The following is a 14,688-nucleotide window of genomic DNA, read 5'->3' as shown; positions in this document are numbered from 1 at the left end:
CCCAGCAATCACTTCCCTAGCTTCCCACAAAGTTCTGTGATATACCTAACCAGGTACCAGTGATTTAACCACCTTTATGCATTTTACGAAGTCCAGCACCACTTCCTCTGTGTGATATGGACACTTTAAGATATCACAATTTTCTTCAAAAAGTATAAGAATTTCTGTAAAACTTAGCAGAAAGGGTAAAACGATCACTACACCAGAATATGTTGTGTTTCTATAGAATGTCATGTATTAAAAGTAACTCTTACCCTATTGTCCAAAATAAAACATGGCCACAATAACATAGCTCTGCACACACCCATTAACTGAGGGTTCAAACATGTTCAGATGATAAATTGCTTATAATTATTAAAATCAACTGATATGTTTTGTACCATGATGATTTTGAAACATATTTGAGAAATATCATTTGAGTGGAACATTCAAAATAAGTTGACTGCTAGTTAGTTGGCAAGTTAACTGATAAACTGCATAACTACTTCATTTTCAAAGTAAAATTGTAGACACATTCAGATTTAGAGTAAAAGTAGTATGATGTACTCATTACACTAAATCTTTTAAATGCCAATTTATAGCCATTGTTTCTGAAGATCTTGCAAGCAGACTTTTTTGAACAATTATCTAACATTTTATCAAATCATAACTTAGTCCCAACTTGGCAACATACTACTGTGCTATGGAGCATTCAAGTCTGCAATTTCCTATCAATTTTCTGGTCTCAGTTGTCTCATCAGGAGAGGTCATACAGTTAAAACTTGTGGCAAAAAATACACAATAATAAAGTACCTTTATTTCGTGCTTTCTAGAACAGGGGTAGCGGCACAGGTCAGGTGGCCTGAACAACGCATTGTGTAATGACCAAGAGATGAAGGAGAGAATCTAAATACAATGACTCTCAAAAATAAATTGTTGACACAAGTGCACAAATTCCTATCCCTGCCATTTATAATGGAAACTGCTTGTATAAACCTGTCATACTGCAGTTTGAGTGATAAGTGCAAATTTATAATTGTGGTGACAAATTAACATATTTTATTCAGTATAGATCCCAATCCCATAAATAAAATTAGAAAGAACATACAACTTTAAAAAGGGATTTGAATTTGGTTGTGGAACTTGAACTCGGGCCTTCAGGCACAAAGGTAGTACTGTGCAACAAGGGTGCTACCAAGTTTGCAAGAATAGATATTTTCTAGTCAGCCTGCTCAGAGTTATGATTACAGACTTCCGGAGCAGTTGTATCATAACTGGGGATTTCCTGTTCCAGAGGTCAGAACACTGCCCCTGTGCCATGAAAGCCCAGATTTGTTGGGGTAAGTATTTTGAATCACCTTGCTTGGATATGTTGAGACATTTCCAATAAAGGTGAGGAACTTGGACAATATTCTAGCCCCAACCATCTTCTGCTGCTTCACCAATTACCTTCCTCCATCATAAAACTCAGAGGCGGTGATGTTTGTGACAATTGCCTGATACAGCAGCATTATTTATTCCTCCTCAGATAACAAAAGCAGTACATGCCTAACTGCAGAAGATCTGGATAACATTCAGACTCAGACTGATAAGTGCCAAATTAATTTGCATCACGAGTGCCCGTCACCATCTCCCCTTGTCATTCGGTGGGCAGTACATTACTGAATTCACTATCAGTATCCTGGAGGTTATCTTTAATCAAATAATAAACTAGACCAGCCATAAAAATATGGTGGCTATGAAAGGAGTGGCATGGTGACTCACTGGTTAGCACTTCTGCCTCACAGTGCCAGGGATCCAGGTTCGATTCGAGCCTTGGGCGATTTCTGTGGGGAGTTTGCACATTCTCCCCATGTCTGCCTGGAATTTTTTGGGCTTGCTAGTTTCCTCCCCGAGTCTAATGATATACATTATGCTAAATTGTCCATTGTGCTCAGGGATGTGCAGGATTACGGGGTAGGAAGTGGGTCTGGATGGGATGTTCTTTGGAAGCACAGTAAGGGCTCGATCAGCCACAAGGCCTGCTTCCACACTCTAGGGATTCTATGACAGAATGTCAGACACTGGAAATTCTACAAGTAACTCAACTCCTGATTCCTTAAAGCCTGTCCAGCATCAACAACAGACAAGCCAGGATTGTGATGGACTATTCTCCACCTAGCATGGTGAGTGCAGCTCCAACAACACTTGAAACCACGCACTACAAAGCGCCTCGCCAGCAACAGCATCTCGCTTAGCTAAAAATAAGGTATTAACCTGGCAAAGTTAAAATACCTGGTCTATGTGTGTGCCAAACAGCATAAACTAGCGACAGACAAGGCTAAGTGATTCCACAACCAACAGATCAGAATTATGCTCCGCAGTCCTGTACATCCCCTCATGAATGGTGGTGGATAATGAAACAATTCACAACACCAGGTCGTTCCTCAAAGTTGGGGGAGCCTAGCACATCAGTACAAAAGAGAAGGCTGAAGCATTTGCAGCAGTCTTCAGCCAGAAGTGCTGAGTGGATGGTCCATTTCGGCCTACTCAACAGATGTTCAGCATCACAGAAGCCAAATGGATACAAAATAATGGAAAATGAGACTCACGTGGGTTTAGAGTATAGAATCTTAGAATCAAAGTCCAGAAGAGGCCTTTCAGCCTATGAAGTCTGTACTACTAAAACTATATTACGACCTAACTAGTCCCACAGCCTTGAATGTTATGACACTTCACCTGCCCATCCAAATATGTTTTAGTTTGTCAATTTCCCAACTAAACTATCCTCCCAGGTAGTGCATTCCAGACCACCACTCTCTCCACCATCCTCTGGGTAAAAAGGTTGTTCATCAAATCCTCTTTCACTTTAAATTTATGATGCCTTTGACTGACAGAAACAGTTGCTTTCTATTCACCTTGACCATGTCCCTCAATCTTATACATTTCTATCAGGTTTCCCCCTCAATCTTCACTGCTCCGAAGAAAACACAAGCCTCTCTTCGTAGCTCAAATGCTCCAACCTGGTGAATCCCCTTTGCACCTCCTCCAGTGAAATCACATCTTTCCTGTATTGACCAGAACTGTACATAGAACTCCAGCTTTGGGCCAATCTGTACAGCTCCAACATTAATTCCCTATACCCTCAATCTCTGCCATGATTGATAAAAGCAAGTGGCCTGCATACAGCATTAACTACCCTATTAACCTGTTCTATCGCCTTTAGGGATCTGTGGACAAGCATCAAAAGATCGTTCTGAGCATCCTAGTGTCCTGCCATACATTCAGTATCCCCTTGCCTTCTTCCAAAGTGCATCACCTGATATGTATCACAATTAAATTCCATCTACCAATGATCTGCCCATCTTATCAATGTTTATATCCTCCAGTAAGTCAACACAATCTTTATGTCATCCACAAACGTACTTATCTCCCCTACATTCTCATCTACATCAGTTATGAATGTAACAAACAATAGGGACCTAGCACTGATCCCTGAGGCATACCATTGCACATTGGGCTCCAACTACAAAAACAACCTTCTACCACCATCCTCTGTCTCCTGTTACAAAGCCAATTTTGGATCCAAGTTACCAAAGATACCATGAATCCCATGAGCTTTAACTTTCTTTACCAGTTTCCCTCAAAGGCCTTATGGAAATCCATATAAACTCCATCAACTGCTTTACACTCATCCAAGCAGTTGGTCACCTCCTCAAAAACTTCTACCAGATTTCCGTATGACAAAGTTATGCTCTTCCCCTTCATTATTTTCTCCAATAGCTTTTCTATTCACTGGTCTATCTCTACTATCCTTTTTATAAAGTGGAAGCACATTTGCTGTCCTCTGACCAGATAACTTTAACAATTTGGGTCAGGGCGCCTGTAATTTGTTATCTCATTTTCACAGGAGAAAGTGAGGTCTGCAGATGCTGGAGATCAGAGCTGGAAATGTGTTGCTGGAAAAGCGCAGCAGGTCAGGCAGCATCTAGGGAACAGGAGAATCGACGTTTCAGGCATAAGCCCTTCTTCAGGAATGGGGAAAGTTTGTCCAGCAGGCTAAGATAAAAGGTAGGGAGGAGGGACTTGGGGGAGGGGCGTCGGAAATGTGATAGGTGGAAAGAGGTCAAGGTGAGGGTGATAGGTCAGACTGGGGTGGGGGCGGAGAGGTCGGGAAGAAGATCTCAGGTTAGGAAGGCGGTGCTGAATTTGATGGATTTGACTGAGACAGGGTGGGGGGAGGGGAAATGAGGAAACTGGTGAAATCCGAGTTCATCCCTTGTGGTTGGAGGGTTCCTAGCCGGAAGATGAGGCGTTCTTCCTCCAACCGTCGTTTTGTTGTGGTCTGACGATGGAGGAGTCCAAAGACCTGCTTATCCTTGGTGGAGTGGGAGGGGGAATTGAAATGTTGAGCTACAGGGTGGTTGGGTTGGTTGGTCCGGGTGTCCCAGAGGTGTTCTCTGAAACGCTCCGCAAGTAGCCGGCCTGTCTCCCCAAGATAGAGGAGGCCACATCGGGTGCAGAGGATGCAATAGATGATATGTGTGGAGGTGCAGGTGAATCTGTGGCGGATATGGAAGTTTCCTTTGGGGCCTTGGAGGGAGGTGAGGGGGGAGGTGTGGGCGCAAGTCTTGCACCTCCTGCGGTTGCAGGGGAAGGTGCTGGGAGTGGAGGTTGGGTTGGTGGGGGGTGTGGATCTGACGAGGGAGTCACGGAGGGAGTGGTCTTTACGGAATGCTGATAGGGGAGGGGAGGGAAATATATCCTTGGTGGTGGGGTCCGTTTGGAGGTAGCGGAAATGACGGCGGATGATGCGCTGTACATGGGGATTGGTGGGGTGGTAGGTGAGGACCAGTGGGGTTCTGTCCTGGTGTCCAATCCTCCCACTTCCTCCAAACGAAAGGAGTAGCCATGGGCACCCGCATGGGCCAACCAACCCAACCACCCTGTAGCTCAACATTTCAATTCTCCCTCCCACTCCACCAAGGATATGCAGGTCTTTGGACTCCTCCATCGTCAGACCACAACAAAACAACGGTTGGAGGAAGAACGCCTCATATTCCGGCTAGGAACCCTCCAACCACAAGGGATGAACTCGGATTTCACCAGTTTCCTCATTTCCCCTCCCCCCACCCTGTCTCAGTCAAATCCATCAAATTCAGCACCGCCTTCCTAACCGGAGATCTTCTTCCCGACCTCTCCGCCCCCACCCCAGTCTGACCTATCACCCTCACCTTGACCTCTTTCCACCTATCACATTTCCGACGCCCCTCCCCCAAGTCCCTCATCTCATTTTCACAGCCATCAAAACCTCCAATATCTCCTCTGTTCTTACATGAAACTGCTCCAGAGTTTGATAATCCACCTTCTTAAATTCTGTAATTGCATCACTCTCCTCCAAAGTAAAGAGAGATATGAAGTGCTATCTTCTAATGTCCTCCAGTTTCACAGGAGAAAGTGAGGTCTGCAGATGCTGGAGATCAAAGTTGAAACTTTATTGCTGGAACAGCACAGCAGGTCAGGCAGCATCCAGGGAACAGGGCCCTTCGGCCCATCCAGGGAAGGGCCTCTTCCTGAAGAAGGGCCTGTGCCCGAAACGTCGAATCTCCTGTTCCCTGGATGCTGCCTGACCTGCTGTGCTGTTCCAGCAATAAAGTTTCAACCTCCAGTTTCACACACAAATTGCCCCCTTGGTTCCTAGCAGACCGTACTCTTTCGCTGGTTATTTTTTTCTCCTTGGTAAACTTGTAGAATATCTTGGGATTCTCCCCAATCTTGCCGATCAGTATTTTCACCTGTCATCTTTGCTCCCCTACTTGCTTTCTCGACCACCCTCTTACTCTCTCTTTATACCTGTCTTTCCCTTTTTATCCAGTCCTGAATATTTCCAGACATCTATGGTTCACTGTTCTTGAGTTTCCACATTTCACCCTGAAGAAAATGTTTTTTTTCTTGGTGCAGACTTGTGAGCCGAAGGGCATCTTCTATGTTGTATGAGTCTATGACTCATCTAAATGGACCCAGAATTGGCTGAGTAACAGAAAGCAGGGGATGATGACTAAGCAATGTTTGTGAGACTGGAAGCCTGTATCCATTGGAGCTCTGCAGGATCATTGTTAGGCCCTTACTGTCTGTGGTATTAAAAAAATTCAGACTTGAATGTAATTGATAATTAGGTGGATGCATGACACAAAAATTGATGGGATGGTAAGTAGCTAAGAGAATGACAAGATTAGATTACAGGAGTATAGACAGGTTGATCTGATCCGTGGCAAATGATATCAATCTGGATAAGCAGTACGAACAAGGAAATACATAACGAACAGTTGGACCCTTTGCATGTCCACTGGTCCCTTAAAGTAGCAGGACAGGGAAGGCGGCAGATGGGCTAATTGGCTCTTTTGGTTGAGGCATGACTTCAAAAGGAAGCAGATTATGCTGGACCTGTAAAAATCAATTGGTGAAGTCACAGCTGGAGTTTTGGAATTCACATTATAGAAGAGTTGCAATTGCACTGGAGAAGTTGCAGAGGTGATTTACCATGATGTTGCCTGGGCTGGAGAGTTTAAGTAAAGTTGGACAGACTAGGGTTACTGCATATACTCGAGTAATATTTGATCTCGTGTAAAAGTCGACCCCCTATTTTTGGCCAAATAACCTGAAATTTCCATGCTTCTTGCGTAAAAGTCGACCCTAGTTCTTCACAGATAACAGATCAACGTTTATGACTTAGTGTTCCAGCCATCACATCCCTCTCCAACTTTCCAGTCTGCCATTTGTTCCATTCCACTCCTGGTCATCTAGTCCACTGGCTGTTGTGCTCCGCTCCAGGTTTTCAGAATTATCATAACTCTTTTCTTTATTCATTTAGAGATCATTTGGGCTTCTGCTAATGATACGGTATGAATTTTGATGGGTTTGAATTTCAGTCCCTCAAAACTAATATCCATGTAATTGTCAAACCCATAATTTTAACTTTAAAAAGGCATCAAAAAATTCAACAGTTACTCAAGTATATACAGTATTTTCTGTGGAACACAGGAGACAGAGGGAGGTACATGAATTGTATAAAATGAGGGTCATTGACAAGGTAGACAGGAAGACACATTTCCCCCTGACAGACAGATCAATGACCAGAGGCATAGATTTATGGCAAGTATATTCAGAAGGAATGTGCGGAAGATGTTTTTCCACCCAGAGGATGATGAGATGTTGCACCTGTAAGAGTGGCGGAGGCAGCAATTCTCAATATTTAAGTAAAGGTATTTAGATGTACACTTGTAATGCCTCAACACATCAGGCTATGAGTCAAGTACCAGAAAATGGAATGAGAGCAGTTAAATACTTGTTCTTGGCTGGCATAGACTTGATTGGCCGAAGGGCCTTTCTCGGTGCTGTAAGTGTCAATGACAAACTGAAGCAGGTGCCAAAACTTTCAGACGGGGAATAAATTTCATCCAAAGACAGTTTGGGGCCAAAGTGATCAAATGGGTATGGAGAAAAAGCAGGAACATAGTACTGAGTTGGATGACAGCCATGTTTATATTGCACAGCAGAGCAGACTCAAAAGCACCAAATGGCCAACCACTGCTACTTTTTTCTATGTTTCTGTTTACGAATTTATAATTCGACAAAAATGGCAGGAGGCTGAGGAGGGAGATATTAGGTGGAATGATCAAATAGGTAAAAACAATGACTGCAGATGCTGGAAACCAGATTCTGGATTAGTGGTGCTGGAAGAACACAGCCCTTCATGAAGAGCTTTTGCCCGAAACGTCGATTTCGAAGCTCCTTGGATGCTGCCTGAACTGCTGTGCTCTTCCAGCACCACTAATCCAGAATCCGGAATGATCAAATAGTTTAATTTTAAGGGCCTAGGACAAAAATAAAATGGAGAGTTGGACAGTTTTCAGAATCTTTACAAGTTTATACATCATATCCAACTTTACAATTTCAAGACATCCACGGTTAATTCCTTGCGTATTTTCCAATAATCTTCAAGTTTTTCAAGCTCAGGCCCATATCACATAACTTGACTTTGTACTAGGAATAAGTATTGTATAACAATAATCATGACAAGGGCTATCTTCTAGACTAGTTTTGGTCACTTAAATGACTTTGGGAGAGGAATGTTCTTCAGATTTTACTTCTCATTGATCTTGAATTTTTATAGTGTTTCTGTGTGTTTATGATTATTTTGAGAGAGAAAAAGATAAGTGCATATATTTTGATGCACACGATGCCGCAGTTGTGTGGGACTGCCCAGATGAATAGACAAAAGATCAGGTAAAAACAATGACTGCAGATGCTGGAAACCAGATTCTGGATTAGTGGTGCTGGAAGAACACAGCAGTTCAGGCAGCATCCAAGGAGCAGCAAAATTGATGTTTCGGGCAAAAGCCCTTCATCAGGATTAAACTCTGCTTTATTCCTGATGAAGGGCTTTTGCCCGAAACGTTGATTTTACTGCTCCTCGGATGCTGCCTGAACTGCTGTGCTCTTCCAGCACCACTAATCCAGACAAAAGATCATGTCATTCTAGCGAACCAGTACTTTACAAAACAGAATTCTTAAATATGCATCAACACTATTTTGCATTTGAAATTAAAATTAAATTTAGCATGAAATCTAGATCAAAACTAACTAAATAAAGCAAAGGAAGTCTGAAATAAAAGCAAAGTTTCGGTGGGTCATGGCCTCTTTCTCTCTGGAATCCTTGTTTTCATAGAAAAAAACTTGCGTTTCCCAGTGAACTCATCTGGAAACGAAACATGTAACAAAGGACTGGTGATGCTGGAAATATAAAACAAATTGTGGGAGAAGCTACTCATCACGTCTAAAGGAGGGTCACGAGAGCCGAAGCATTGACTCTATTTTCTCTCTACAGATACTGCCAGATCTGATGTTTCTCCAGCAATTGCTGTTGCCGTCTGGAAACTAATCGGTTGCATCCATGTACAAACACAAAGAAGAATTGCAATGAATGTAACGCATGGGAGAGGGGAGCTGACGATGAGACGAGAGAGGTTTCAATCTGAAGAAGAAAGGAATTTCATCACCTTCTAAACCGGCAGAGAGCGATTTGAATTGGGTAATTAATGTTTAGCAATGTTCCAGTGAGTGAGTGAGTGAGTGAGTTGAAATTACACCTGGGCCCCAGCTTCACTCACACACAACATGTCGGCTAGTCAACTACACGTATTCATCAATACGGCCAGCTTCTTACCTGCGGCTGAAACGTGGACAGGGAAAACATCTCAAAGCCCAGTCCGGCCTGTTTTGTACCGAGACGCGGTGTAAAATCGGAAGCTCCGTCCCGTCCACACCCGGACGATCCAAACAGCCAACCGCTGACGGCCTGGAAAATGGCTTCCTCTCTGTGACGTCTGTCCACTATTCCTTCCGGACCACAGAGATACTACTACCGGGTTACGATAATCGTCACTTCCTTGATGTTGAGTCTCTGCATCTCTGATAACTTAGTGGCTTGGGGTTTTGTGATGTGGTAGTGGTGTAACTGTCTCTGGGTTAGAAGGTCTAGTAATTCAATTTTAACAGCTAGAAAGATGGGACCATAAAACAGCTGGTAGGTTTGTTGGGCTTGAAATGTTCGCGAAGATAATCCAAATGGATGTTTTTTGGAAGTTAGAGCTTAATTGTATTAAAAGTATTTAATGAACTTTGCACGATTGTAAAACTTACTGAATTAGGTTAAAACGATATTGTATATGACTTTAGGTGGAGAATAATCCAGAGCAAGCTAGATGATGGCGATGTGTGGAGTTTAAGAAAATGTTTTGTTTTCAATTTATCTCAGGTATTTTTGCGAGAAGAAAATTACAATTGGAGCTGGGAGAGTGTTAAAGCAACGAAGTAGTTTCAAGCAGCCGAAGTGTTGCTGTAGTCAAGGGCTGGTGGAATCTATACGTGGCTGACAAGGTGGTGGAAGGTTGCTGATTCTGAATTGGAAATAGATAAGCAGCCAAAGACGAAGCCTTCAGACGGTTAACGTATTGTGGGTCGGCTTTGCACAGCTGGAAGCTCATTAAAGTCTCAGGAGCTTGTTAATATCTGAGAGCAGGAGCAAAATAAGCCCACAAGCAGTAGTTGCTTGGTGCAGCTAAGAAATATTGGAGCTCCGAGACCCCCTAGGGGGTAGTGTCACTTACTGAAACCGTCTGTTTGTGAACAAGTTGAAATTGTGGTAGTGAGTAGGTGCTACAATGCAGCTGGGAATCCACTGTTCAAGCTTGTTACACAGTTTTGGTGAAAGAAATTGAGATACCTGAACTTTAGCAATCATTTAACACAACAGAATGGCTTGTGATGGAGTTCCAAAGCTAGGTCTTCAAATATGAATAATTGGGGTGTCTTTTAAAGGAGATAATGTTTTAATGAGATTTGTCGGCCCACAGTGTCCCTAATCATTGGGGTATTGCTGATAAATCCATGCAGTATCTTGATTGCATTTGTTATTTGACATGCTATGCGGGATGTTTGACCACAGTTTGCCTATTATCTATATTTACCTCCTGTTAATTTTCAGTGGGAGAGAATAAGTTGTATAAATATATTGTTGAACAGTTTTACTGTCCTGACCTTGTTTTTTTTGTTTAGTCAAAACCTGTATGTATATTGTGGTAGAATGGTGGCTTTATTCTCTAGGTAAATATCTGGGATCTTAAACTTGGTCTATTTTAAGCAAAAAAAAGTTGTTACTCTGGCCCAACTGTAACTCTGTTTGCAATGCTATGTTCAGGGAAGCTTTTTGTTTCCATTGTGTTGAGGGTAAATAAATTGAACTTAAAACCATAGAATCTGACAGTGTGGAAGCAGACCATTTGGCCCATTGAGTTCACACTGATCCTTTGAGGAGCAAGACACTCTTGTATTTTAAACTTGTATTTTAAAAAAGGTGTTTGTTGAATGGATTTTGTTTTGTAGAATTGATTTTATTCATGATTGTATGCCCAATACAAAAATGTGTAAGGAAACAGTCAGTTGTTTCATGTTAACTTATGTCAGTTTTACATTTCCATAATTACACAATTTAGTAAATTCAAATTTTTGTTGCAAGTCGGTCCAATAAGGTTTATACTGGGGAGTGCTATAGGCACCAGCAAATATGATTATATAGTCTTGAGGGCAGAACAACTGAGGATCTTTAAGGAGTAAGATTTAACATTTGGTTCTTTTCAAAATCTCCATAACAATGTCTGCCATATGGTGTAACCTGTAACTAGTTGTTAACGTATAATAATCTATATTTTGTTCACTACAAAAGACTCTTCTACCTCGACAAGAAGTGGTTTTCCTCTACCCTACTGGATCAAGCAGGCCTGGTAGTTGCCTATGTTTAGGGGATGGTGGTTATAAACTGCCCTGATATGGCATAGTGAGCTGCCATGCCCTTACAACACATAGATTTGATAATGAACCTGTCAAGAAATAAGCATAACTGAGAAGGTATCATGGGTTTTGAAATCTTCCAACAGTAATCTTGGGTACTCACTGTCAGGATACATGCATAAATAATGCTATTTTAAAATACAAAGTTGCTTCAGTGTTTCTGTTTTTGTCAACAATCAATATTGGTCTTCCCTTTTTATGTTTTCAACTGGAACCATTCTCCATTAAATGTCCTTTGGAAGTGGTATCATTAAGTCTAATTTAAAGTGCCTCATTCTTTTCATGACAGGACAATGACTTTCCAAACTAAAACACTTGAATATATATTTGTTATTACCACACACTGTGCCCCCTCCACAACCAACAAGTAGTGCTGTCCTATCATGTTCTCTGCAACCTTTTGATATTACTGACCACACCATGCTTGTCCAAAACCATTCGTCCACTGTCCAGCTCAGTATGACTTCCTTCATTTAGTTCCATTCTTATCTGTCCACACATAGCAACAGTATTCCAGAAACTACTATTTTTTCAACCTTTCCACCAAAAACTTTGGAGTGCCTCAGAAACTTGGCCTCCTCCTCTTGCTAGTCTGCATTCTTTTGTTGACAGCTTCCAAAGGCAGAGATCTGATTCCGTATGTGTGCTGTTAACAGGCAACTCTCCCTTTTTACCATCTCTGTAAACCTCCAAGAAATGCTGATGTCTTGTTATGCTGTTGTCTAATATTCAATATTGGATAAGTCACAATTTCCTACAGTTACATATTATGAAAATAGTTGCATCTTTGGCCTCTATCACTGAAGAAGGGTAAGGAGGATAGAAGAGTTTAAAAGGGGAGAAATGATAAGATAAGTAGAATACTAAAGAACATGGCGCACAGGAGAAAATAAGCCAGGGCAAACAATAGAGAGTAGGGCCAACAGCAAGAAATATCTGTTTAAGGAAATAGTTCAGGTAGTTTAAATGCATATCCATAAGAGCGAACAATTAGCAATTAACTGAAGTAGCTATGATTTGTGTTGGACAAGAAGGTCATGCTGCATGACTCCTAGATCAGAGGTCATCAGCATCACACAATACAGTTAGCAGTTACTTAGAGACCATCTGTACAGCTTGAGCTAGTCACACAAGCATTAATCATGAGAGAAGGTATTGGTGCGAGGAGTAGATGGTGGGCACGTATAAGCCCTCCAAAAACACAAGTGGATGTCCTGTTGAAATTAGAGGACTCAGCACCTTGCAAGAAAATCAGCTTCATCCTGCTTTTGCAATAAAGGACTGACATATCATTCATTTCATATCAAAGTTGCATGTAACCATTGTGATGCAAAAATGTATAAATATGTTGTTTTGAGCTGTAAATGCCAGAGTGTCTTGGAGCTTGACTCTGAGGCCTCCTTTACAGAATTGGTACGCTTGAATAGGGACTGCCTTTTACAACCTACTTGACAGAAGGTTTGACTTGTCTAATTCCCTCTAACAGTCACAAGCTTCTATTGCAGTCAATGTTATCCCTTTCCCAACTTTTGTCTGAGGTTAAGCAAGAGAGCAACACTGACATTCCATGTATCTGGATATCCTCTCTGTCGTGAAGATCAGTACTTTCTTCTTCATCCCATTGTCCACCTCTGTAGTTTCCTCATTTATTTCTAAGGCAGTTCTAGACTGGAGTATTCCAAAGGACACTTCCCATTCTCAACTTTCTCTAAATATTGGCAAATCTGAAACATTGCTGCCATATTCTATTCAATGCTAAGTTTACTCATCCATCATCAATTGAAAGTGAGAATTATGGATAATTCCTCTTCCTTAGTCCATATATGCTCTGGCTGAATCGCCATCAACATAGTCAAGATCAACTGACTCAATGCAGACTCAAACCTAATACCTTACAGTTCTGCTGCCAGTCCTTGTAAGAGTCCTGCCTGCCAGGACATGTTGTAGCATGTCATATTCAGCTGTCTATACCATCCTCACACATCCACTGGAGATCATCTGCAGCCACTCTGGCATGCAACAACCACCTATGATTAGGTTGACCCCATTTTCTGCTGCGTTCCACTTTACCTTTCAGAAGAGATCTCTGTAACTTCTCAGCTCTGATCCAAATGCTGACATTTTCCTTGTCTTTTGTTGAATTCATCTTGATCTTGCAAATTCAAATGTATCTTCATTTGTCTTATGGTCTTTATATCTTAACATCCAGGTTTCAAATACCTCTATTTTCTTCAATATCTATACTTATTGTCCAGTTTTCTGAGGCATACAGAAAAGTAGATAGAATGGAGCACTTATGACATATTCCCCTTGTTACAAGGTTGTTTTCTTGTTGATAACATGTTCTTCAGCTTCACAAGATCACTTTTCATCTGTTTCTATCCTCCTTTTAACTTCTACATCACATCCTCCATCTATTATTATAATTTTTCCTAAATATATAAACCTATTTGTTCTGGTGTGGCACTATCCACAATTTAACACACAGACTATGGAGAATATAAATAAACAGAATTCCAAATATCAAAGTCCAGACCACAAGTTGGAAAGTTCTTTTCTACTTAGTCCTTTTGGTTTTTATAATTACAAGATGCTATTATTTGTCTGATAGTGGTTGTCCTTTGATTCAATGACTCAGCAGGCAAATGTAGATTTTCCCTTGCTTGAATTATTTAAGCTTTCTGGGGTTTTCTGTCATTTTCCCCACATGGATAGAAAGATAATGAGAGAGAGAGATGCTGTAAACAGTCTCTGGATGTTTTTACTTTCTACTGTTCTTGGCACTTACATTTTTTTAACACTGCAGGTCAACAAATCAGAGGATTGTTGCCAGGCAGAATTACCTTGATTTGAAAGATTCTTGATGCCATTCAGTCTCAAAATCTCTAGTTGCTTCCAAAAAGCAATATTATATTGCATAGCTCAACAATATAGGGCTGTAAGAAATCGGAACTGGAGTATGCCATTCAACCCATCGAGCCTGCTCTGCCATTCAGTAGGATCATGGTTGATCCAATATTCATCACATCGACTTTCCTGCCCTCTCCCCCAAAACCCTTGATTTCCTGACTGATCAAGAATTAATCTATCGCCACCTTAAATGTACACAAGGACTCTGCCCCCACTGTTCTCTGTGACAAGGGACTCCAAAGACTCATCTCAGTCTTAAATTGGTGTCCCTTTATTTTGAGATTGTGCCCTCTGGTCCTAGACTTTCCCATGAGAGGAAACATCTTAGCATTTACCCAGTTGCCTGTGAAGAATCCAATATGTTTCAATGAGATCAACTTTCATTCTTCTAAGCTCCAGTGCTTAGAAGAA

The 14,688-nt window shown here is 41.5% G+C and overlaps 1 protein-coding gene across 1 annotated transcript in view; it reads right to left on the bottom strand.

Annotated features, from left to right (window-relative positions):
- The window catches only part of LOC122550058 (ATP-dependent zinc metalloprotease YME1L1-like), a 69,795-nt gene extending 60,460 nt beyond the window's left edge, over positions 1–9,335 (bottom strand). The window contains exon 1 of the mRNA XM_043690525.2: positions 9,185–9,335. Coding sequence (XP_043546460.1) covers positions 9,185–9,214 — 30 coding nt within the window. The 5' untranslated portion in view covers positions 9,215–9,335. The remainder of the gene's footprint in view (positions 1–9,184) is intronic.
- Positions 9,336–14,688: the final 5,353 nt, after the last annotated feature.

This window comes from Chiloscyllium plagiosum, unplaced genomic scaffold (genome assembly GCF_037043375.1).
Source record: "Chiloscyllium plagiosum isolate Xiang-an unplaced genomic scaffold, Cpla_swu_hap1 HiC_scaffold_5, whole genome shotgun sequence".
NCBI classification, from domain to species: domain Eukaryota; kingdom Metazoa; phylum Chordata; class Chondrichthyes; order Orectolobiformes; family Hemiscylliidae; genus Chiloscyllium; species Chiloscyllium plagiosum.
Note: the sequence above shows the minus strand (reverse complement) of the source record. Positions and strands in the feature narration are given on the sequence as shown.